Below are 25,012 nucleotides of genomic sequence, written 5' to 3' on the forward strand. Positions count from 1 at the left end.
GTGCCAGGGGCATGACATCACTTCCAGTATTCTACAGAACTCTGCACAAATCCTAGAGGGCCCCATTGACATGATATCAGTGACATGATGTCACACCTGAGTTTCTGATTTCCTCCCATGAGCTTTCAGATGGCTGATGGGTGACAAATAGGAAGAACAGTCTTATGTCAGTCAAAGTAGACAATACTGACCTTGACAACCCAACGGTCTGATTCAGTATAATACAGTTTCATGTGTTTCAATGGGAAAATGTTTTAAAATTGGTAACTATGCCATTCTACACACTTAAAAAGACTCTGAACATTAACTACGCCGTAGAACCTGTCATAGAAGGCCTTGCAGTATTTGTCAGGTCTTGGTCATCTGCCTAGTCCAACTAGATGAGTAAAAATGCCAAAATGAAGGCCCGGAGCGCAAATTTGCTGCTAGCAACCACTTGAGGAAAAATCACATTTTGGCATCACAGATGCCGTTTCAACACCAGCTGCCTCCTGAGCTTTTTTTCCCCCATCAAGCAAAGAACCAACACATTTTCTTCCTTCTAAACAAATAAATGAGATAAAACTTGTTCTGCCCTATTTCCAAATCCTAAAGTTGATCTTCTTAAGCTTCGTAGGGAGATAGAATGAGCAAGAGCAAAGCCCTTAAGCTAATTAATACTGCTCCTCCATTACGCTTGGGGAAATATTTTTTTTTCTAAAAATACAACTGTAGCCCACTTTAATACCATGGTTTTGCCTGTCAGCATCTCTGATACAGCAAGAAGCAGAGCTCTGCTTTTATCTTCTATCATCAGAATTCCCTACTCACCTTACTGGATTTCTTTTTTTGTGGAGGGGTGGAGGGGGTTTGTTTGTGAAGAGAAGCAACCCTGAAACGAAGGGGAATTGACCTAATGTTGTACGCTTGTGTGTCCATGATTGGTTATTCTAAGACATAAAACCTTTAATTTACCTCAGTTTTAGGCAAGTCACATGTTCACAAAAGCAAAGGGTTGGGGCACTTTGTTTCTCTTCTGTTTATCTCACACAATATTTCATTTTTTTCATCTTAGAAATGCTAAGATAGGTGAAGCAAAACCAGAACTGTCCTGACTGTTGGGTTTGAGATTTTATTTTTGGCTTTAAACTGATTTTTAAAAACATTTTAAAGGGGAAATGTTTTAACTATTATTGTAAGCCACCTTGAACGATGAGGAAAGTTTGGCTTGTAATGGTTTAATAAATAAATAAATTAAATAAATTAAATAAATTAAATAAATAAAGATGGCACATTTATCTGCCCCTGTAAACATATGACTGATGCAGGATGACAGCTCTCTAAATAGACAAGCCAGTGGCAAGAGAGTTGGCCTACATCTTTGACTATTTGGATTCACATTGCCATGATAACCTAGGAACAGTCACTCTTTCTTGACCTAACCAACCTCATAATAAAATGGGGAAAGGAGAATGATCTAAGCCAACCTGTGTGCCTTTTAGAAAAGGCAACATAAACATTTGATAGATAAATCAGTCACAAAAACTAGTTAGGAACCAGAGCAAAATATTAAAAGGAAGAAATGTGGGAACCTTGAGTGCAGGAGTGGCCAACCTATGGTGTTCCAGATGTTTACAGACTACAATTCCCATCAGCCAATTGGCCATGCTGGCAGGGGCTGATGGGAATTGTAGTCCGTGAACATCTGGAGCACCATAGGTTGGCCACCCCTACTAGAGTTTCTCTGTAAATATGTTCACTTGCGTCATGATGACCATTTGTGCCATGACGATAGGAATTATCACCCCAGCGTCTCTTCCCTAGGACATAAAAGCCCAGTCAAAGTGTTTTGAGGCTGTAATTCGAACACAATTTGTGCACCAAAGATACAGAATCCGGTGACAAGAAGTACAAAAATTCGGTGAGGGGATGAAAAACAAAACAGCAAGAGCCTGCCAGGGTCAGGGTCCTCCTACCCAATTAATCCTGAGCAAAGTTGCTGTTTCACTCTGTTTTGTGAGCCAACAGTAGACCTGACAAAGGGTGAATGGTGGGATATAAATCAATAAAAATAAAAGGGATAGCATTTTGAAGTTATTAATGAAGGGGATCGGCCATGCCAGGAAGATTTCTAGATCCAATCGCTCTGCTCCCCCAGACTTTACCAGAACTGTCTGGGTCCTTCCTTTAGCAGGCATAGTCCATTCACAATCAACCAGAAAGGTGTGTATTTACAAGTGATGTAATCTGCTGATGTCCAGCAGACCTTTCTCAGTATGACACATTAATGTAACTGCAGAGCAGGTTGTAACGTCCAAGGTGAGGCCATCTTTGTGTTCAGCCACAGCACGAGATAGAGAGGAGCACTCTCTCTCTCTTCCTTTAGCCTTCTCTCTCCAACTTCCTCTTCCAACAGCTGTACGAGAACGAGGGGCACCCTCCCCAAAAGGCAATGAGGAGGAAGCGTGGCGAGTGGCACAAGATTTCAGCTCCAACTTAGCAAGCTGTGGTGGCGACAGCGGTGACGGCAGCAAAGGCGGCGGCAGCTCCTTGGCCCCAACAAGGTGGACATCCATACCCCCAGAAAGGTAAGTAAAGTCTATTTTGGTCAGAAACCTGTGGCAACAAGTGAGAAACACAGGGGAGCTGAAAGTGGAAAGTGGGAGAGAGGGAGAGGGGGAGAGAGAGAGAGGCGGAAATGGACCAAATCAAAGACACAAAGCAAAGAACGGAAAAGCTCAACAAAGGCAGGGCAGCAAAACACCCGCCATGTTGTTTGGGTGCAAGCGTGCGGCTGGATGGCTGGGCAGGAAACATCCTCTTGAGCTCTCAGGCAGTTTCTACAGATGGGCTCCTCACCAAACCATTTCAAGAGAAATAAGGAGGATTTAGGTATATTCAAAGTATGTACTGTAATAATTTTTTTTGCTTTGTTTTTGCTTCTCTTACTTTTTTTTTTTTACTAAAAAATAAATCACAAACTAGATTTTCTTTGAAGACAGAAAAGGGTCCCAGGGTAAGTCTGTGCTGTTTTTGGCTAGTGCTGGTGGCGCTGCTACACTAGACTGCGTGAGCCGCTGGAGTACCTGCGCCTCTCAAGCAAGGAGCTTGGGGGGCAGGTTTGGTGCGGGTGGTTGTAGGGCGGCGGCGGCGGCGGAAGTGGGGGCTGATGGATGATTTTCACTGGGGTCCCTTGGAGCCCGCTGCCTAGACCACGCAAGGGGGTGGAGCTGCAGGAATCGGAGGAGACGTAGCGTGTCAGAGTCTGGTTGAGGGCCGGCTCCATACGAGCGAGGCACGGCTTGTCCAAGACTATGACTTTGACAATCTGCTGGCACTGTACAAGCGTCCCCGCTGAGGCAGGGTAAGAGGGCACCAATGCTGTCTCCAGCCTCTCCCGTGGCATGTTAGGATGCGTGCTGGGCTGCATTCCACTCTCGAGCCCCGGGACGGAGTTGTGCTGGTACGTTTGAAGCCTGTTGTGAATTGACACCTAGTTTAGAAACAGCCAAAGAAGCATTAAATGTTACAAGACTTCTTCCCATCTACTGCTGCTGGCCGCCCTTCAACCCACCTCCTCCATCCATCACTTGTCCCCAGTAAGCCACAACCCACCCTTAAATATCGGTGTTCCTTCTTCTAAACATTCTTGACTCACAACCCCGCCAACCCACCTCTCTCTTCCCACAATCTGTCTTTTCCCTACCCCACAATTGTTAACCGGAAACGTCCTTCTAGAAATAAAGATCTCCATTATAGCAAAGGCGGTGATGCTGTTTCCACATACAGCACAACCTCAACTATCCAGACTGAGCAGATACAATCTGATAGTGGAACTCAGAGCAGGTGTGTGAGAGAGAGATTTCAACTTAAGGAGATGTAGGCAGTTGATAGCTTGAGATACTACCTCTCAAGTCAATACGAATGGTCTTATAATTTGGGCTGCTCATTTTTCTTCCTTTTATTATATCCTTGCCCCCCTCTCCCAGGAGTCTTTGTGACTGAAAACAACTGGAGAAAAGGACTCTCTATATGCTCTGTCATTTCCCTTTCCAATGGAGTTCTGTTCCATGACTGGAGCTCCAAGGAGATCCTGCATCCTTTGCAGACCAACGGGGCAGAAAGAGGGAAGGATAATTGAGGTTGCACATATTTGCAAAGAAAAAATAAAGATGAAATTTGCTAACGCTCAAAAAAAGACTCGAGCTCTTCCCAGCTCCTGTCTTTTTGAGCAGGAAGGTGCACACATGATTCACCAATCTGTTTACAAAAGAAGAAAAGAAACCAAAAAGCAGAAATCTGACATAATTCAGCCAACTTGCAACTTGTTCTGATCCACTTGATGATTTGCAAGTGAAAGGAGATGGTTTAACACACGCCGAAAAGAGGAAGAAAAAGTATCCATCCAGCTTGTACAATGATGGGGGAAAAGAAATTGGATGAAATGGCAGCAGATCAGGTAATCTCAGAGAAAATGGAGATGCTCGCTTCTGCTGAGGAGTAAGAGGAGGGAGAGGAGAGGAAGATGATGTCTCTCCACAGATAAATTGTTTGGGGTTTCCCACTCTCTGTCTCAAAACAGTAACTAAGATGGAACGGAGGACCCTTCAGGGCAATAGACACAGCCTTAGAAATGTCCTAGACAGGAAAATGTGCTGAGGTGCACATTGGGGAAGTGAGGGTGAGGCACTAGGAATGGGAAGAAAAAGACCTCTTCCATGTATTTCAAATGACAGATATGAGGGATGTCAGTTTGGTTTGGGAATACCCCCCCTCCACCCCCGTGAACAGAGAATTGTGAAGGGTCCTTATTTGTGTCCTAAGAATTCTACATCCTTGAAGTGAGAATTCCTTCATAGAAAAGAAATGCCTGTGAGTCAAAAGGTGTGTATGAGGCCATGGAAACATCTATTCCTCTTCCCCATTAGCAGGAGTAGCTCCTGTGAAGCACATTTTCATGAGCACACCTTCAGCTATGGATTTGCTCGACAGGCTACGGGATAAAAAGCTATAGGGAAAATGGCCTCACAGAACTGAGGCCCAAACAGCAATAACTGAGAAAAGCATCTGAAAGGTTATGGAGCCTGGTGCCGGCCTAGAAATGGAGGTTCTTTGAGGAAATGGATATTAGTGGAAAGCTGCAGCACCTGCTTCCTTGGGAAATAACACCTGCAGGGAGAGAGAGGCAGAGATGGATAGCAGTTATTGGCCAGGTGAGAGAGCCTTGGGGACAAAGTCCAGGCAAATGAAATAGTCTGGAGATTTCTCACAGATGAGTTTACCTGCGGAGGTGGAATGTGTAGAAGGACTCCTAGAACAGAGTCCTTACTCTGAAGGAATAAAGGTCCCTCAACCCCACTCCCTCAGCTGGAAAATGTTTGGCCTACATTTCCACGAAGAATAATAATGAATATATTCTAGGCCCCAACTGACTTGACAGTGTCTGAGGCAGAAGACCCTGTGAGGGAAAGATCATAGCAAGGGGTGGAGGTCTCTCAAGGGAGGTCATCTCAGCTGCGTCTCTGATTTCTCCTGAAAGTGTGTTGGGTGAGGGATGAGGACGGAGCAGGTTAGTCTCCAGCGTTTGGGCGCTCGCTCCATGAAGGATGTGTTAACAGTTATAGAAACGGCTTGAAAAAAATGCGTTGACGTTTAATCTGGATTTGAAAGTTGTATTACCCGTCCTAGCAGTAACTTTTTATTGTATCTCTGGAAATTGGTAAAATTGTCAGTCTGGCTGGGGAGGCATTGATTAAAACCTGAGAAAAGAAACAACAAAGAATGTAAGAAGAGCTGAAGTGAGGGAGAATTACTTACCTCAGCTGCTCCGCATTCTACTTACCTCCACTGTGCTGTCTGGGACCTTCTCCCCCAAATCTTTTTTGGCTGTGAAAATAAAACAGATCCCTGCTTCAGTAGGTAAAAAACAACAAAACTTCATGACAGGCGTTTCTACAAAATAGGGCCTTTGCCCAACAAAAAAACAAGACAAACATCTGTATGAGTAACAATAGTTAATTGATGAAATATGCATATAAATAATTCCACTGAAAATAAAAAACACACTTTTCTTGCTTTTAGATGATACTCATATGATCCAGCACTGTCTTAGAAGCGACTGTCCTCATGTGTGAACCCTTCTTCTAAAATGGTGCCTACCACAAACAGTTTTTGTATTAAAATAATTTAAAAGATTTTATAATATCTACTCCCCTATCAATCACATACATTTGTTTAGTGGAGCATGTAGCTGCCAGGCCTCTTACTGGCAGCCCTATGTAATCACTGATGCTCCAAGCCAGGAACTCTCTGGTTTTACCATAGAGTTTCTAGCAATTCCTAGAGCTACACTATGCAGCACACAGATTATCATACCCCCGTGGCCCCACCCCTGTTACATAATGGAGCATTTTTAACTGAATATTTAATTGACTACATTTTACAATCCTATTAAGGGCTGGTTTATGGCAATTAGATTAAGAGGTTGTTTTCTGATTGGGGTTTAAGGCAAATCTATGCTCACGGTTTCTATTGGTGTTACACAAACTACAGTTCTTGAGTCTCATGACTCTGATCAAAGAATACTGAAAACTGTAGTTGGTAAGGATGCTGTGTTTTGTCTAGTAGGGCTCTTGGTCTGCCCTCACGAACGTATTAGTTTGCAGAGTTTCCTACATAAAGGCAATGACTATTAAAGCAATTTACACTTAACATAGATGTTGTTTTTTCCTAAACATACCCTCCTCTCTTTTGCTTGCCTGCTGTGATTATACAAGACAGGACTGTAGAGTTGCCTAGGGTTTATTCATTATAGTATTGTAAGGCAGTTTTGGAAGGTTTGGCCAAACAAAAGTCCTTACTCATTTCTCCACAACAGTACAGTGGCAAGCCTGAACCAATATTCTACCGGGGAGCCCCCCATATGACCCTGATCCAAACCAAATATTATAACAAAGCAAATCCCTTGGCTAGCTGTTACCACACACCTATATAATAACAAAAGGATCCACATGTACATCTGTCTGTCCATTTGTGGCACCTGCAACCCATCAGAAAATAAAACTAGGAATCTCAAAATTTGCCACTGGATTCAAGACGATCCTAGGAGTTCCAGGCCAAAACTGAAAGGAATTGGCATATCTTGGCCCAGATTATCTCCAGACCCTCGCCCCATGCTACTTGCAATGGAAGCCAAACTTAAGTGTAGGATCTGGGAAGCACAGCTTCGAATCCCCACTCTGCCATGGAAGCTTGCTGGATGACTTTGGGCCCATAATACACTTTCAGCCTAACATACCTCACAGGGCTAGTGAGAGGATAAAATAGAAAAGAGGAACACCATGTAAGCAGCTTTGAGTGGAGGAGAGGAGAAAAATTAGAAGTGGGGATAGATCACAAAAACAGAGGAGGCGAAAAGTGTGGGGAAAAATTAGAGAAATGTAAGAAAACACAACAAAAGACCTTTTTAAACACATTACTACTACACACTACCAAGGCTGCCCATTTCCATGATCTAGCTGTGCAGGAGCGGGGGGGGGGGGGGGAACTAAAGGTAAAAGTAACCCATAGCCTGCAGAAGATAATGACCTTATTGGGAGACCTTGTCCTGGCAAAGATTGCAGTCCTGGCTGGTCTTGGTTTGCTCCAGTGCTGGTTTAGCTAGTGAGTTTAGCAGGATCTGAGCAGCAAATGATTACCCTCAGCCTCCTAGTAAACTTGGCTCAACAACCCAGTCACATACCTGGAATACTTTTTATTGTGCTCTGCCTTCATTGCGCCCCTAGTGGCTACGGTCAGAACAACACTAGATTTCATAATGAATTCTGGGAATGCAGAATGACCTGGCTTCAGGGGCCCTCCAGATGACTTGGGCGCCCCAAATTCTGTACCCCAAGTGCACCCCTTTCAGCAGCTCTGTCAGTAAATGAGAGTGACATTTTCAACTTTTGGATTCCAAACTACAAGGCAGCCAAAGGATGAGCCAGTGGCCTTCCAGGTCAAATTTCTGACCAGGAAAAAGTGCTGACCTTGAGAAAGGGTATAACAAGAGTTCTTCGCATGCATAACCATTCTTGAAAAATAAAAGTGTTTTTCTTTTTATGAAAACCCACTTTAGCACAAATAAACAATTAAATCTATTAAAAGAGACTGAACACGCCTAGCCATTCCTGTTTCCTGTTTCCACCCATTTCTCCTTCACTTCAAATCGAGGTCAATTAATCCAGTATGATGCAGTGGTTAGAATATCAGACTAGGATGTGAAGATTTGGATCCCCACTGCTATGGGAGACTGCTGGTGGCCTTGGACAAGGTACATGCTCACACCTTCACAAGATTATTTAGTGTGAGGATACACTGAAGAGAGGAAAATAATGTAAACTGCTTTGGGTTTCCACTGGAGATGAATGAATGAATGAATGAATGAATGAATGAATGAATGAATGAATGAATGAATGAATGAATGAATGAATGAATCAATGAATGAATGAATGAATGAATCAATCAATCAATCAATCAATCTTCTGGGTGGGAAGTGAAGATCCAGAGAAGAAGGGCTACCTGATCCAGATTGGGCAACTCCTGGAGATCTGAGGATGGATTCTTAGGAGGGCAGGCACAACAATGGGACACTATGCCATACAGTTCACCCTCCAAAGTTTCCATTTTCTCCAGAGTAACTGATCTCTGCAGCCTGGAGATGAACTGTAATTCTGGGGGATCCCCAGATCCCACCCAGGGAGGGGCATCCCTGCAGAGAAGCCTCTAACCTGTTGGAGATCCTTGCTTGGATTGTGTTTCCATCTGGGCTCCATTGCTCCTTAAGGAAAGATGCTTTGCCCCATGCTGTTTTTCCAACTCCCCTGGAAGAAAGGGTGAAAACACTGAATGAATGGAGAGAGAAAATCAAGCAAAATACAACAACAGGAGAGAAAGGAAGTCAGATATGAAAAGTAAAGCAAAAGGGAAAGGAGCAACAAAATACAGACAGGGAAACGGGCTAGAGAATGCACAATCTGTGCACACGCATGCAACGCACATGAAAGAAAACACAAATGTATACACATTACTACATAGTGCAATATCCAGTAGTAACTGACTGCCCTCTGTATGGATGGCAAAAGCTGCAGAACCAGGCCACCACCAGACAAGGCAAGGGTTTCTACATATTGAGCGGATTTGTGAACCATGCAGGAGGAGGGGAATGAATGGGTTCCAGATTGCTCCCTCCCCTGCAACTCTTCACAGGATCCAGCTTGCAAAACATAATTTCCAGCATTACTTGGATCTACTGCAACCAGGGATATGTTTACGATTTGGGAAATATCAAACATTTATGCCTGGTATCTACATTCTGTGCTCAGGAAATACAAACCCTGCAACTTGTATATATTATGCACAAGAACATTTACACACATTTGCTTGATTGGAATAAATTATTCTGCATCTGCTGAACAAAGCAGACGAACAAGATCGCTGGGAGACTCTGTGAAATCGCAAAAACTAGAAGCATCTTCTTTCAAATTAAAGTTGAGTTTCTCTACATTTTTTTTTAAACTAGTGTTCAATTTGGGCTGGGTCAATCAAGTGTTTTTAACAACTATTTTTAATTTTTTTAAAAAAACTTCTGTAGGCCACTTAGAGTTATAAGTGTGATGCAGGGTATGAATATCATAAAATACATAAATACATAAATATTTCCTCTTCAAGTTAGGCAAATTGTGTATCTGAAACTCATGCATCTCACCCTCCTAAACCTTTGGGGCCGTTACAGTAGAGAAGAGAAAACAGGATGCACTCAGCCATCCACTCATTAGTGTGCCTTCTGAAGAAGCAAAGGGAACGGGCCACGGCTCAGTGGCAGAGCATCTGCTTGGAGTGCAGAAAGTCCCAGGTTCAATCCTTGGCATCTTCAGTTAGAAAAACCAGGCAGTGGGTGATGTGAAAGACGTGGGCCTGAGACCCTGGAAAGCCACTACCACTGCCCAAGGTCCATCTGTATAAGACAGCTTAATGTTTGCTCATGCATGTGTGTGAACGGGGTTGCCCCCACTATACCATCAAAATCATTTGGCCAGCCGGGATAACATCGAAAATCTGCTATAATAAACATCTGACCTCCCATGGGCGCAAGGGAGGGGTTGAGGAGTACTTTTAATGCCATCTGAAAGTATGGAAATTATATATTTATGGTTCCTTTTTAGTGGGGATTGACTGTTTTAATTTAAATGTTGTATATGATTGTTTTAACTGGTTGTATATGATTGTTGGACACCGCCCTGAGCCCTCCAGGGGAGGGCTGTATACAAATTCAATTAAACAAACAAACAAACAAATAAAAGGGACCATTCAAAGGTACTAGAAAGTGGTCTTTAAAGGGAGATACTTCTAGGCAGCCTGATGCATACTTCAGAATATGGTTGTGACACACTGGTCAAGTCCAGACCAACATTTCTAGAACTCTGTAGTGGATTGTCAGTTACATGAACTCCAGGGATGTGAATGGAATGGCTAACCAGCTTCCCTCCAACATATTCAGTTCTTGTGGCTGCTGACTATTCCTTCTTGTGATTAATTTTATGTGTGGTGTGGTTCAGCTAGCTGTCTAAAATCTTGGAAAGGAGGTGACTGCAGCTAGGGCAGAGGTAGGGAACCTGCGGTTCGAGAGCCGCATGAGGCTCTTCTGCCCTTGTACTGTGGCTCCACGAGCCGAGCCGCCGGCCCCATCCTTGCCTGCCCTGCAGGCAGCAGGGCAGACGCACCAACTGCCCACGGTCGGCTGGGCCGCGTCGCGGGCTTCCCCTCTCGCCTGCCCTGTTGGAGCGGGGCGGGCGCTTTCCCGGTGGCCGGTGAGGCCGAGCCGCCGGCTTCATCCTTGCCCGCTCTGCAGGCAGCAGGGCGGGCGCTCCATGCGCGTCTCAGAATGAGCGGAGTAAAAGGTAAAAAAAACCCCAATATGTATAGTGTTATCTTTATTTTAAATGTCAAAAATTATTTGCAGCTCCAAGTGTTTTCTTTTCCCGTGGAAAATGGGTCCAAATGGCTCTTTGAGTGTTAAAGGTTCCCTACCCCTGAGCTAGGGGGAAGTCCTTTGGAAGAACTCATGGGAAATAGGTGTCAGATCTAGTAATGGATGATTCCCAAAGGATTTTGTGCACCCAAACATAAACAGTTGAGCAACAGGTCAATTAGCCATTTGGGAGAACACATTTCAGAGATAAAGCTTTTTCTAAGATACCTCCAGCCCTGAATCACACTGCACATATACCTACATCATACGCCCACAGAATAACGTTGGTTATATATTTTTTATAAAAAATATAACTTCCAATCAAACGAGTTAAGAACATCTCCACCCACTGCCCACCTCACTATCAAGGGTGCCATTTTGGTGCGGAAGTTCAAATAATGAGTGGCTATTCCTTAGGAGTATTTTCTTCTTCTAAATATTGAGGGTTCACGATCACAGCCAATAAAATGGGTTTATTTGCAAGCTAAATGATAAAAGCCTTTACTTAAAAAATACCAGTGCCAGGTTATCCTGTCACAGCAGTTCTAAAGTTACAAAAATATACAGTAATTAAACTATTATATTATTATTTTTAAATAGCCACAAGAAAAGCTCTTAAATTGCTGATTGGGGGAGAGTTGCAATTTAATCCTGAATATATCTTTAAATGGAGCCTTTAATTCATACTGACAATCTTGTCCCCTCTTCGCCCCTCTTTGAAAGCACAAATGGCACCCCTGCCCACAACAGACAGAAAAAATATCCAAGACACAGACATATGTACATACAGACAGAATGGATGCAAGGAGTCTGGACCACGCCGGGAGCCTTACATTCAATGCGAATCTGTTCTAGCTCCATCACCTCTGCTATTGACTCTTTTAGGTCTTCCACAAATTTCTGCATTTCTTCTGCACCCAGAGCACAGAAATGGAGTACCTGCTTCTTCTCAGAGCCTGAAACTGGAGTCACCAAAGTGATGCCATGGGGGTAATCTAAGAAAAAGAGGGGCAAGAACATGAAAGATTCATTTCAAGTTAAGGAGAGATTGATTCAGTCCCACTAATTATAGATTTACAAGTGGTAAATTTTGCAGCTAAACTTTATGCTAAATATTCCCAGTTCAAACTGTAGTGCATAGTCAATATTGTTACGAGGGTTTTCTGAGCTGGTCTTAAAGATTGCAACGGGGACACAGAGATGCAATCAATCAAGTCTATTTATACAATTTATATTTTTTTTCCTTCAAGACATTCCAAGGGGCTTAACAACAGCTCCCCATAGTCACCCATTCAAGAATCTTCCAGGTTCATACGTTCTTTGTTTTGGCAACAGAACTATGGCCTCTTCCGCACATGCAGAATAATGGACTTTCAATCTACTTTCAATGTACTTTGTAGTTGTGCGGAATAGCAAAAGCCACTTGCAAACAACTGTGAAAATGGATTGAAAGTGAGTTATTCTCCATGTGCAGAAGGGACCTATGGGCCTTTCCCCACTGTCCCCTATCCCCCCTATGCCGCGCGCTGCTCTCAGCGCGTGGCATCCCTGGCGCGCGCCCGGGCGTCCCCACGACGCCAGGGATGCCGTGCGCTGAGGGGGCGTGACAGCGGCAGCATCGGGGCGGCTGTGCTGTTGCCACTCCTCTCGTGGGGAGTGCAGGGGGACCCCGTGCTACTCTCCTCAAGTAGCGCGGGGCTTAAGGTAAGTGGGGAAAGGCCCTATGTCTTATATTTCCAAACCATTCATTGATTATGTAACAGACTCAATAGTCCCCAAGCGTTCAAATCTATGGAAAACCTCTCACTATAAACCCAAGCCATAAATCCTCTAGTCGCATGTGCCAATTTTCCAAGATGGTGGCAAACTTACATTCATTTTCAAAGAGGTGGAACTGCATTCCTAACAAGCCAACCGATTTGCAAAATGTGTAGGTGGAAGAGCTTTTCTTCTTGGGGCAAAGCTTAAGAATCTGTTAAGGGACAGAGTGGAAGGAAGAGAATTTCAGATGCATAGGTGAAGGAATTCAAAGGAGTAAGCCAAACAGAATACAACCCCCTAGAAGACAAATATTTGGGGGGCGGGCGGGGGGGCAATAATACAGCACTAGAGTAACTCATTAGTGTGTTTCTTTTACTGCAGATTTTGGGATGGATCCTCAGATCCATTCCACAAACAGCAGTGCTTTTTTCTGATGCTCTTCTGCTGTCACCAGGAAAAAGCACAGCTATTAGTAGAATAATTTAAGGTTTCAGCCCCCTAAATCTCAGTCCTCCCTGGCTCTTCCGGGTTGGGTCCTACGATTGTAGAACTACATACTTCCAATACTGAGCATATCTCAAAGAGGCCCAGTTCCCCATCTTTGAGATTTGACTACAAATGGGTTGGCACATCTAAACGAGAATATAAGGTTCTCCTGATAACAATGAATGCAACGATTTAGAAAACAACACAGGCAGTTTCAACAGAACTATGCTGTAGGCAGAGTTTTTATATATACTGCAGGGAGTCCTGTCAAATCAGCCTTGTCAATTTCATAGACATTTGCTCTTAGAAAGTTCACTGAGCGGCTCCCAAACAAGGCACCATAGATTCAGGCAGCCCATGTCTATTCTAACTTATAGTGACTCTTGCAGTCACCATGCTGTGGCATTCACACAGCAGTTCCTTGTGCTTTGTGAATTGGTAGTGCAGCCAAATCACCCTATAGCAGTGATGGTGAACCTATGGCACGGGTGCCAGAGGTGGCACTCAGAGCCCTCTCTGTGGGCACACACAAACAGAGTGCCCCCCCACACACACACATCTAGGCTGGCCTGGGCCGCTGGGCTCAATTATTAGCATCAAACCTAAGACCTAGTTTTGGGGAAGCAGTGTAGGTAACCCTGTTAAGCACTGTTAAACCCCACTGATTTTCATGCGAAGAACTGAAGCACGATCCTTTACCTGGGAGAAAGCTTGGTTGCTGGCAATGGGGCTTGCTTTTGAGTAAACCCTCCTAGGGTTGTGACTCACCAGTTGGAAGAGTTGCACGGTTGCTTCAAAGCAAAGCCATCGACTACCACCAAGCTTACTCCTGAGTAACGCATGCCTCGCAGCCAACCGTTTTTTCTAAACGAAAACCTCAGTATTCAGGTTAAATTACCATGTTGGAATTTTGCAATAAATAAGTGGGTTTTGGGTTGCAATTTGGGCACTTGGTCTCGAAAAGGTTAGTCATTGCTGCCCTATAGGGTTTTCAAGGGAAGAGAGAGAGGTGGTCTCCCATTGTCTACCTCTGCATAACAACCCTGGTCTACCTTGGTGGTCTTCTATCCAAGTACTAGCCGGGGCTGACCCTGCTTAACTTCTGAGATTTGACAAGATTCAGGTAGCATGTGACCCCCATGGCATGAGCACAGCCATCCAGAGCTCTGCCAACTGAATTGGTTGCCAGTGGAGTACCAAGTCAGATTAAAGGTGTTGGTTTTAAGCTTCGAAGGCTTGAGTGGTCTGGAACCATCATATCTGTGGGACCACCTCTCCAAATACACTCCCGGGAAAGTGCTTTGCTCAATGGATAACAACTTGTGGCAGATCCCTGGCCCAAAAGATATTTTGTTGTCCTCCACCAGGGCCAGAGCAAGCTCAGCTCTGACCCTGGCCTGGTAGAATGCTTTGTTGAATGAGACCGGGCCCTGCAGGACTTATCTCAGTTCCATAGGGCCTGTAAGATGGAGCTATTTTGCCAGGCTTATGGTTGAGGACAGTGAGAGTTAAATTCCATCAAACTGTCCTCCTTGCCCAACCCTTAGTCTTTGCTTTCCCTTTCCCGTCCCTCTCCTATTTCCCTTTATTCCCTGGTTAGAAGTAGTTTTAGAAAGCACTATTGAGAACTTGGTAAACTGTATTAGGATTTTAAATTTAATTTCTCTATGAGCCACCCTGAGCCTGACACGGAAAGGGCAACAGTAATAGTAGCTAGCAGAGACCAAGGTTCCTCAGGAGTTCCTGTCAGCCTTACTCTTACTGCCACTAGTTGGGTATACTCCTAGCTCTGTGAGGGGACTTTACTTTTCCCTCCAAAACTGTTTCCCTCTTAAATGACTCTTGAGGCTTATTAACAGGCAAACAACGATGAAACGTTTATTGATAGAATTACAAGAAAATAAGTTACAGAAATAATTAAACTTTTCTTTTTCTGTGGCAGGAATATTCTACTAACACTTTAGTTTCCAAACAGTCCTCTGGCTCAGTTTGAACAATCCTACTAAACTTCCTACACAGGGAAAATCTTTCCTTCACAGAACTTGACAGATACTTAAATATCCAACTCCTTCCACCAAAAGAGAGGCACACTGGGCTTCCCAGAGCAGGCTCGGAGATATTCCACCTGGAAACCCTCTCCTGACTCTGTTACCTATATAATCCACACCCTCAGAGACTTCACTGTCCCATATCTAGGTGCTTTCTCCTCAGAGACCTATAAACTGTGTGATTTAAGTATTGCCCTTGTGATGATGTTTCCTTAGAACCTTGGCACAGGTTTCACATTCAGCCTGGCCTTCCTGGTCCTTCACCAAAACCCGGCTATCCAGCCTCTTGAGAACCAAAGTTCTCTCCCTTTCCCTGCTCTTATTTTCTTCCCTCTTACGAATGCCCACCTTCTGGCCTCTTAAACAGCTGCAGTATCAACCAGTCAATCAGGAGGAACTCTGAGTTAACTCCTTAAATTCCTTTTGCTCTGACAGAACTGCACTTTAAAATTAATGCTTAATCAGTAGTCCATCACAGCAAACTTCAAATCAATCAATCAGTCAAACAAACAAATATCTCACTGTTCTAAATTATTTTGCTCTTCTGTTCTCTAACTTGGGGTGTCCATGTTTTTTCAACAGTGGTTCATGTGATCAGAAATCCATATGCATGCCAATCATTTTATTTATTTATTTATTTATTTGTTTGTTTGTTTATTTGTTTATTATTGGATTTTTATACCGCCCTCCCCCTGACTCCTCTCTGTGATACAGCTCTGAAGATGCCAGCCACAGATGCAGGCAAAATGTTAGGAACAAGATCCACCAGACCACAGACACACAGCCCGGAAAATCCACCAGAACCAGTTGAATCCAGCCATGAAAGCCTTCGACAATACTAGACTCCCTTGATGGTCTCCCATCCAAGCACTAACCAAGGCTTTAGCTTCTGAGATCTGATGAGATCAGGCTAGCCTGGGCACTCAAAATCAGGGCCAGATTCATATACTCGTGACCAGATTTCCAGAGGTTTCTTGCCTTCTTAGTAGACCTAGTTCACTTTCAGCTCTATCAGTTCCTCTTGAAACTGAGGCACACTGACAGGGTAGGCACTTGTCAACAATGCCATACTAGCATGCCAACTTCAGGACAGGGGAATCTTCAGACTCCTGTAGATTCACCTGCCCAAAACCCACCACCCAAAATCACTGCCCCAGCAACCCCGCTGACTTTTGCAGCGGTTGCAATGGTGGGGAGGAACATGGGTGACTTTTTCCACACCATCCCTGCTGCCAAAACTCTCTCTTCCCCCTTTTGTTCCCTCTTTCTCTCTCTTGCCTCCCCTTTTCTCTCTGTCTACCTTCTTACCATTCCTCCCACAGTGTGTCCTTCCTTCCTTCCTTCCTTCCTTCCTTCCTTCCTTCCTTCCTTCCTTCCTTCCTTCCTTCCTTCCTTCCTTCCTTCCTTCCTTCCTTCCTTCCTTCCTTCCTTCCTTCCTTCCTTCCTTCCTTCCTTCCTGTTAACACAACTAGGATTGTTGGTAGCTGTCCCCCCCCATAATCTGGGCTGGGGGGGGGCACAATTGCAGTGCTTCCCCTGGGTGACATTATCTGTAGCTATTCCTCTATCTTTGAGTCATGACTCTAACATTGCACTAGACCAGACCTTCTAGGCAGCCCAGACTATGGGAGGGAAGATTTCATACTTGAATATTCCCCTGATCCAAAAATACCATGCTTGTGAAAATGCCCTCATGTTGGGGGGATGTGGTTTGAACTAATTGAAAGTGCTAGCTATCAATATGGAAGCTATTTTCTTAAAAGGAAACAACAAATATGTGATATGGCAAAATCCTAGGGAAGCGATACCTTCTGGCTTTTATGAATGGCCTCCATGCACTGTAATTCTGAAAGCCAAAAAACCACTCACCACCAGCAAATCATTAAAGAGGAAGACCTCCCTCTGGTGGGCCGCTTGCTTCTGCACTTTGTTCACGTCTGTCACTTCATAAAGGCGGCTGCAACAAACCAATCGGCGGTGTGGCACTGACAGGACCTAGAAGGCAGAGACTGAGTGGGAAAGGTCCCCATCCTTATCCACTGTGCCCAAGACATTGCATACTTATTGCCTGTAGGAACGTGGAGCTGGCTCACACAAGATCACCTCTCTGCATAGCTCTTGGACAAACATGGCAGGAAGGAGGTTGAGCATTACCCCTGTGCAAACGTCTCCTCCTGTGGTGGGGGGACGAGTCTGAGACTGCCTAGTAGCAGAGTTGCTCCTCCTCAGCCACCCATCCTAACCCTTTCAATCAGACCTGGCATCCACCAAGTCCTGCCTCATGATCTGGATATCAGCTGTGACAAGTTTGCACTGGGGGAAAGCTCTGGCTTTTCTGACTCTGCTGTGGGCCCCCATGGGGATACAGGATGTTGGACTAGCTTTGGTCTGACTCAGTCAAACCCCTCTTATGTTAAAATCTGGCAGGGAACAAATAGGGCAGATATCCGCAATATGTCAGGACTCACCGTTTTCATTCCAACAATTGATTTTTCCACTTTGGTAACATAGGTCACATGATCCTCATTGGATTTGAGTTCTCTCTGCTGGATCCTTTCATAAATACCAACCACCAGGTCCCGGGGGATATCAGCTCCATCATCCACTCCTGAAAAGCATAAAGGAGCGCAAGTTAGGCTCAGTGGCTTTTACAATGATTTCACTGTTAAACTGTTTTTATTTTGTTAGCCTCCTGGAGCAGGTTTCTGGAGAGACAGCCAAAACATCTTCTGCATAAAATAAAATCAGTAAATAAATAAGATGAAGATCTCTGTTTAAAGAGGGATTCTGTGATCTCTAAGCACTATTAAAAATGTATGAGCCTCTTTGACCAGAGGCCATAGGTCTCTTTTCCATTTCATTGTTGCCACCAGGGAATTTCAAATGCAGATTTATTGGCATCATTAACAATACAATGGGAATGAGAGGTGGAACCTCTGCTTTCTCTGGGTCAGACTCATAGTTAGTTTTCCCAGTTTCACCAGAACCTTGAAGTATAGTTCATGCAGGAGTTTTTTTTTTTTTTTTTAAACTGTATGAGTGGAAATCTCACCCTCACCTCTCAAGTTTCGAATAAAATCCTCCAGCATCATCTTCCTGTCAGGTTTGATGTTAGGGCTGTACATATCTGTGTTGAGAAGGATGATGGCAAAGGCCAGGATGAAAATGGTGTCTGGGTTATGGAACTGTTGGACCACATCCGGGTTACACATACAGTACCGTTGACTGCAGGTAGAAAAAGACAAAAGTCGAGTATTAACACACATGTAAATTAAAGCCTATTTGCTACTACTACGCAACTCTCTCTCTCTCTCTCTCTCTCTCTCTCTCTCTCTCTCTCTCTCTCTCTCTCTCTCTCTCTGGAGATGCTGAGGCTCTTTGCGTCTTGGCAAATGATGAAAAAAAGAAGTTGCACCTACAATCCCTAATCTATGTCTCCAAATAAACAGTGCACTTGGGGTTGATTCAAAAAAACGCTAAGCTGAGAAAAAAAAATTGCCCCAGTCTGTTCATATGACTCTGTCTTATCCACCAAAACTGATCGAGGACAGAAATTTCAAATATGCTAGAGTCAATGCAAGAACAACATGCCATCTGCATTTGCCCCCAGAATACACAGCCATATTTTTCTTAGGATGCTTCCATCATATTTTGGCATGACCTCATTGAGAGTTTGATTGTGATCTTGCTGTTTGTGCCATTACAAAAACACGGTTTTCCGTCACACGTTGTTTCTCTTTTGCTGTGCGTTTGAGCACATGGGAGCAGCTCCCTTCAATGGAAGGATGGATGTGCCTGCCCTGGGCTCATCTTTTAATCGGTTGTCTGAATTCATTCAAACATGTAAGGAGTAAATGGACTGACTGCACTGCCACGTCCTATATATCTGATGAAAGGAGGAAGGCTGACAGGATATATCTTACCAATTTGACCCAGGTGTGACTCAGGAAGATCCAGCATTGATAGCAGTGCAGACAGCATGATGCAAATAACCTCATGCAGATAAGGTGATGCAGAAATGTAAAATACCAATGCTGGACACAATACACTGGTCAGTTGCCTACTATGACTAAAGATTGCCTCTTGACACGAAGAACAGTGATGGGAAAGCATCCCAGAAATCTCTGTCTTTCAAAAGAAACCAAAGGTACGGGCCTTGGATCAGGAACTTTTGATAACATAGAGATGGTAGAAATGCATGATGGCAGGATGGAGACTCCCATAACTTATGGTTAACTTGATGCCAGAGGTGAGGCAGAAAACATCCTTTCGGTTGCCATCTCAAGGTTCGTTACTGAGAGATAAACAAGATCCCTGGGAGAAAAGGCTGTGTGAAATCCTATGCCATCAGCACAGGCTCCTTTTAAAATTCCCTGAGCCCTTTCCATTGAACCCTTTTGGCCCATATACAATGTCCTAGGTTTGGAAGCAATTCGTATTTCATTTCTAAATGCAATTCTGAGCAGGTCATCTGCCAGGGAGGACCATTTGCTATCTTCTGGGAATCATAACCCTTGAAGCAAAGACTTAACACCTTCCCTAGGGGATCTTATAAATATTCAGGTACCCTTTTTCTCATAGGTGAGTCCAATCAGCCTACCTACGGTCTGGATTCTGGCCCTTGCACCAACAGGGGCTTGGGTCTTCACTTAAACCAGTCAAGGTGTAGCCCTGAATCCACTAATGGACACCACAGTTTTACCTCCTTGGCCCAATAGGGTAGCAAATGTTTGTTTTGCATTAAATTTGACCAGTGGCCAGGGTTCACCACTGAAGCCTAGGAAACAGAGCCATAAGAATTGCGCACCCTACTTTCAAAACCTGTGTAGATGGACTCAACCACCATCTCTTGGATTTCAAAAAGGCGTCTCACAATATCCCCCACCAAAGACTAAGCAAACTTCATAGTTATAGGATAAGAGGACAAGTACAAACATCAGAAAAGCGTGTACCTTCTAAATATGCAGAATTCCCCTGATGAATAGCTCTTGTGGCCTGAAATATATCAGGTCTATTAAATATTAAATGTATTGATTTTTTTAAAAATGATATGCATGTCTTTGTGCTTTTCTATGTACTCTTCATATTGAGCTAATTTTGGGAGCTTGCCTTTTGCTGGGTTACCTCCGTCATCCCAATAGCTCCATTGTGAATTCCATTTTATAAACCTCTCTAAGATGTACTTTGGAATAAAAAAGTGAACCAATAAATTCTAAGATGTCCCCAATACACACATACATACAATGTCAGGGCAGGAGTTTCAATTTTGGCTGAGAAGCATGTGAGTACATACAATGATGGTCATGGTTTATTGAATTTATATCCCGCCCTCCCCTAAAGGGCTCAGGGCGGTGTACAACAACAATATGAATAACAATATCAATGCTAACAAATCAATAGCATCACATTATAAAAGGAAAACATCAATAGACATGGGTAATAAAGTCAGCAAATTAGCAGGTCATATCGTACACTACAAAGTCAGTGACTTTTCCCTTGAGATTACCCAAACAAGTGCCTGTCTTACTATGACCACAAGAGACCTGAAACTTATCCTGAAACTTCAAGTTTCCAGAAGAATATGATTACATTTCTGGGTCATAGACATTTGCTGTAGCACAGCTGTGGTTATGGCACAGCTGTGGTTATGCTTACTTTCCAACTACCTTTCACTGCTCTTACCTGAAAGCCTCAATTAGCCTTTCCACCTTCTGGGCCTCTCCCTGAACTCGGATGTGCGCCTGAAATTTCCGCAAAGCTTCATCAAGCTCCATGCCAGAGAAGTCCATCTCATCCACCACACAGCTAAGAGAAATGAGAAACGAACACCTTCGCTGTCAATACTGTGCCAGCTTGTCTTCGGGATGACACTTTCTCAGAAGACATGCCATACAAGAGAGAAAGAAGGCCAGCAAAACATCAGTGAGGGCAAGGGGATTCTTATTCATTGCTGTAAAGAAGCAGGTTTGGGATAGAACTAGGGTTGCTATGCCCAACCTAGTAACTATCAGGAGATGAGGAGGAGCAGGGATATGGGGAATGGGGTACCAGTCAATGATGTGATGTTATTTCTGCCGAAAACCCAGAAATGGCATTGTGCCTTTCTAGGAACTGATCTAAACTCTGCGGTAAAACCAATTCTTACAGAGGACTGATGTCACTTTCAGGGGGAAACCCCCCAGAAGTAATGCCAGTCTTCTCTGGGAATCATAGTACTTCAATCAATTCTTAGAGAGAGATGATGTCACTCCCAGGTTTACCTGGTAGTAAAATAATATCATCGGCCAATGATCCTTTAACATTTTTTATTTTTGTCCTGCCACTACTCTGACTTGTGGCAAGAAATGCCAACTGGGGGTGAGGGATCCCAAACAAAAACCACAAGGGGAGAAATTTGCCTATTTTGGGAATTTTATGTGCACGGAATACTCTATGTGTTACACCAGTGTTTCTCAACCTTTTCGACATCATGGTACCGTTTATATCTCATGGTACCCCTGCCATCCCCCCCACCTTCCCCTCCCAGTGCCCCTACTTGCCACACCCCACCTTCCCCTCCCAGGGTGAAGGGAAGCACTGGGGGCGGGGGGGAATTGGCTGCTGACCTTGTGGCAGGCTCTGCCTCCTGGGCCAGCTCCATGTCCTTGCTGGCACTGGCGGGAGACACCACAAAAGGGGGGGGCGGTAGCATTGCCACGGTACTCCTGGGACATGCTTACAGCACCCCAGGGCACCACAGAACCCTGGTTGGGAATCACTGTGTTACACCAAAATCAAACATAATTCTCCCCTCCCCTACTGTGCTGGCTCGGGAAAATAGGAAGGGGGGAGTCTCCACTTCACCAACACCATCATACGGAAGACAAGCTGGCAGCACAGGACAGGAAGTTAAAAGTGCTTTGAGAGAATCCTCCCTTTCCAGAGTGTACACACCCATTCTATTTGTCCAGTAGGCACCTTAGTCATAGGTAAAAAGCAACCTGAATTGTTTACAAGTGGCATGGCCACACATGCTTTAAACAGCAATCCCTATCTATCTATCTATCTATCTATCTATCTATCTATCTATCTATCTATCTATCTATCTATCTATCTATCTATCTATCTATCTATCTATCTATCTATCTATCTATCTATCTATCTATCTATCTATCTATCAGTTTTTTATACCGCCCTATCCCCAAGGGGCTCAGGGCGGTTTACAACATAAAATCTAATACACTACTAACGAGGAGCAAACAATAAAAATAATTCACATAGGCTCCAACAATTTAAATTACTAAGATAAGTGATAAAATCCCATTTAAAACAGCGGTAATATAGTAAAAGTAGAAGGCGCCCAATAAACCTAATATCAAACCCTCCCCTCAGAACAGAAAAAGGGGAGGATGGCGGGTCCTAATGATATAGGGTACCCTGATGTAAAAACAGAGCAGAGGAAAGCAGAGGAAATTTCAAACCACTTTCTAAAGAGACCCAGGTTCTTTCTGTTCCAGGGGAAACTGCTGATAGTGAACTTAGCTTTAAAAGGGAGAAAAGTCAGAGTAGCTGATCCTCCAAGTAGCTGATTCCCCCTCCAAGTAGCTGATCCTCCAGAGTAGCTGATTCCCCCTTCCCTCATGGACAGATCAGAAAATGTTTGCAGAAGAAAGGGTGTGTTATCCCTCTTCTCTTTTGTCGATTTCTTTTATTTCACTAACACTTAGTTCTCCCAAAGGGTCGTATTGAGGCTTCTTGCTGCTAAATGCTTCGCTTTGATAACAGGAGAATATTTCTTGGTTAATCAATACTCTGTTCATTGTGGCAATCACCACTGGAGATTGTAATGGTTTGGAAAAAAAGAAAGAAATGCGTTTGGAACATGCACCAAAGCACATTGAAGTGGAAGCCTTATCAACAGAACAAGAGTTTCCAGATCCCGTCTTCTTTGTCATGGTAAACATCTGAAGCTGCACTCCTCCCTACTTACCAGAACATGGACTGAAGATCATAAGCTCGTCTAGTGAACAGAAAGTCCTTGGTTGGCAATTAAAAGGATCTCAGGTAAATTGTCGGGAAAGCCCTTCTCTGCCTCAGATTCTGGAGAACTGCAGCCACACAGAGCAGATAAACTAATAGTCTGAAATGCTATTAGCAAGGCAAGTTTGATGGGTGGTAGTGGGTAGAGGCCCGTGGTGGGGAACCTTTGACACTCCAGATGTTATGGACTACAATTCCCATCAGCCCCTGCCAGCATGGCCAATTGGCTAAGAAAGAGCTCCCCAGGGAACCTCACTTAGACTCCTCCCCACATCAATTATTTAGTTATTACATTATTATTATATGTTATAATTGTGAGTTATTTAGTCATAATGAATTAATTACACATTATGGCAGCTAAGGGTTAATGGGCCATTCTGCACAATACAAACAGAACATCTTGCTGATGTTTTTAAAGGAACCATTTTGGGTTTTTCCTCCCAGGCAGCAAGGGAAAATAAAGTGTTTCACTCCAAAACAGTTCTTTTACCCGCCTCTCCCTGCCCCCCAAGAGCTCTTACTTTTATTTTCAAAGCTACGACATCAGAGAATTAGCAATATGCACATATTTTGAGTCATCATAGCTTTGAAGACACCGCCCTCAAAACAACAACAAAAAAAGGGAAAATGTGACAAATCAGTAGTGAAAACTAACTTTATTCATGTACGTTTCAGACGGAAATGGCGGCCAAATGAGTTGCAAGCAGAGGAAACCTCCATGAGAACCTTCTGCAAATGGCGGGTATCATGGAGAATCCTGAAGCGGCAGAAAATGGCAGCCATGAGCTGCGGTGAAAATGAAAGAAAGAGTTCTAACCGGAGGGGAGGGGGATAAAATGTTTCCCGCTTTCCACACAACAAACAGGAAATGTTATCAAAGCAACTTCAGGGGGGAAAAAAGCTGCTAGTTTACCATTTTCAAAATAAAATGCTTGGGGGAAAAATAAAACATTTTCCAAACATTGGGGGGGGGGGGGGCTGAGCAGAATTCCACCCCAAAACACTTTTGTTTAACATCCTGAAGATGTTTTTTTTGTGTTGTGTTGAATGAACTTTTATCACGTTACAGGGTTTTCATTGCATTAATGTTTGATTTTATTTTTAAAAAAACAGCTTTGAAAGCCTTTTTATTGGAAAGTTGTTAAGAAAGAGTAAATAATAAAATAATTGAACCCTTTTGGGGACAGATGGAAGCATGTTTATTTTGCCATGCTCTTAAATAGTTGTGCTTATGTAGTTCTGCTGCCTGTGCTGCTGACTGCTGATTTTTACAGGGCAACTCATCTGATTTTTTAATTGGTTTTAGGAATGGGTTATTATGTTCTGCCTTAGGAACAACCACTGAAAGAGTGCTTATCAATTTTGTTTTTAAAAAAGTCAAATTAGGCTATATTTTACCAATGTAAAATCAAGATTAACGTAACATTTGAACCCACGTTTCAAAAATTAAAATTTGCTGTTGAGTTTCCACTGACTCATGGTAACCCCATGAAGTTCCACCCTGCAGGTTTTTAAAGATAAAAGATTTGCACAGGTGAATCAGGTTTCTTGTCAAAGGCTTTCACGGCCAGAATCACTGGGGTGCTGTCTGGTTTCCGGGCTGTATGGCCGTGTTTTAGCAGCATTCTCTCCTGACGTTTTGTCAGGAGGATCCTCTGAAGATGCCAGCCACAGATGCAGGCGAAACATCAGGAGAGAATGCTGGTAGAAC

The 25,012-nt window shown here is 43.7% G+C and overlaps 1 protein-coding gene across 9 annotated transcripts in view; it reads right to left on the bottom strand.

Annotated features, from left to right (window-relative positions):
* Positions 1-1,091: 1,091 nt before the first annotated feature.
* Positions 1,092-25,012, bottom strand: part of IQSEC3 (IQ motif and Sec7 domain ArfGEF 3) — a 219,305-nt gene continuing 195,384 nt past the window's right edge. For 3 of the 9 annotated variants that reach the window (XM_048499194.1, XM_048499202.1, XM_048499203.1), the window contains 9 exons: positions 20,965-21,087; positions 18,341-18,507; positions 17,751-17,890; positions 17,152-17,277; positions 12,860-12,959; positions 11,776-11,982; positions 8,748-8,840; positions 5,822-5,865; positions 1,092-3,472 (listed from right to left, as the gene is read on the bottom strand). In XM_048499194.1, the coding sequence (XP_048355151.1) occupies positions 3,035-3,472; positions 5,822-5,865; positions 8,748-8,840; positions 11,776-11,982; positions 12,860-12,959; positions 17,152-17,277; positions 17,751-17,890; positions 18,341-18,507; positions 20,965-21,087 (1,438 nt within the window). In that variant the 3' untranslated portion in view covers positions 1,092-3,034. Of the gene's footprint in view, positions 5,739-5,821; positions 5,866-8,747; positions 8,841-11,775; positions 11,983-12,859; positions 12,960-17,151; positions 17,278-17,750; positions 17,891-18,340; positions 18,508-20,964; positions 21,088-25,012 lie in introns of all 9 variants that reach the window. The other 6 variants (XM_048499198.1, XM_048499199.1, XM_048499195.1 and 3 more) reach the window with 6 other exon arrangements.

The sequence above is a fragment of the Sphaerodactylus townsendi genome, linkage group LG06, assembly GCF_021028975.2.
Source record: "Sphaerodactylus townsendi isolate TG3544 linkage group LG06, MPM_Stown_v2.3, whole genome shotgun sequence".
Classification (NCBI taxonomy): Eukaryota; Metazoa; Chordata; class Lepidosauria; order Squamata; family Sphaerodactylidae; genus Sphaerodactylus; species Sphaerodactylus townsendi.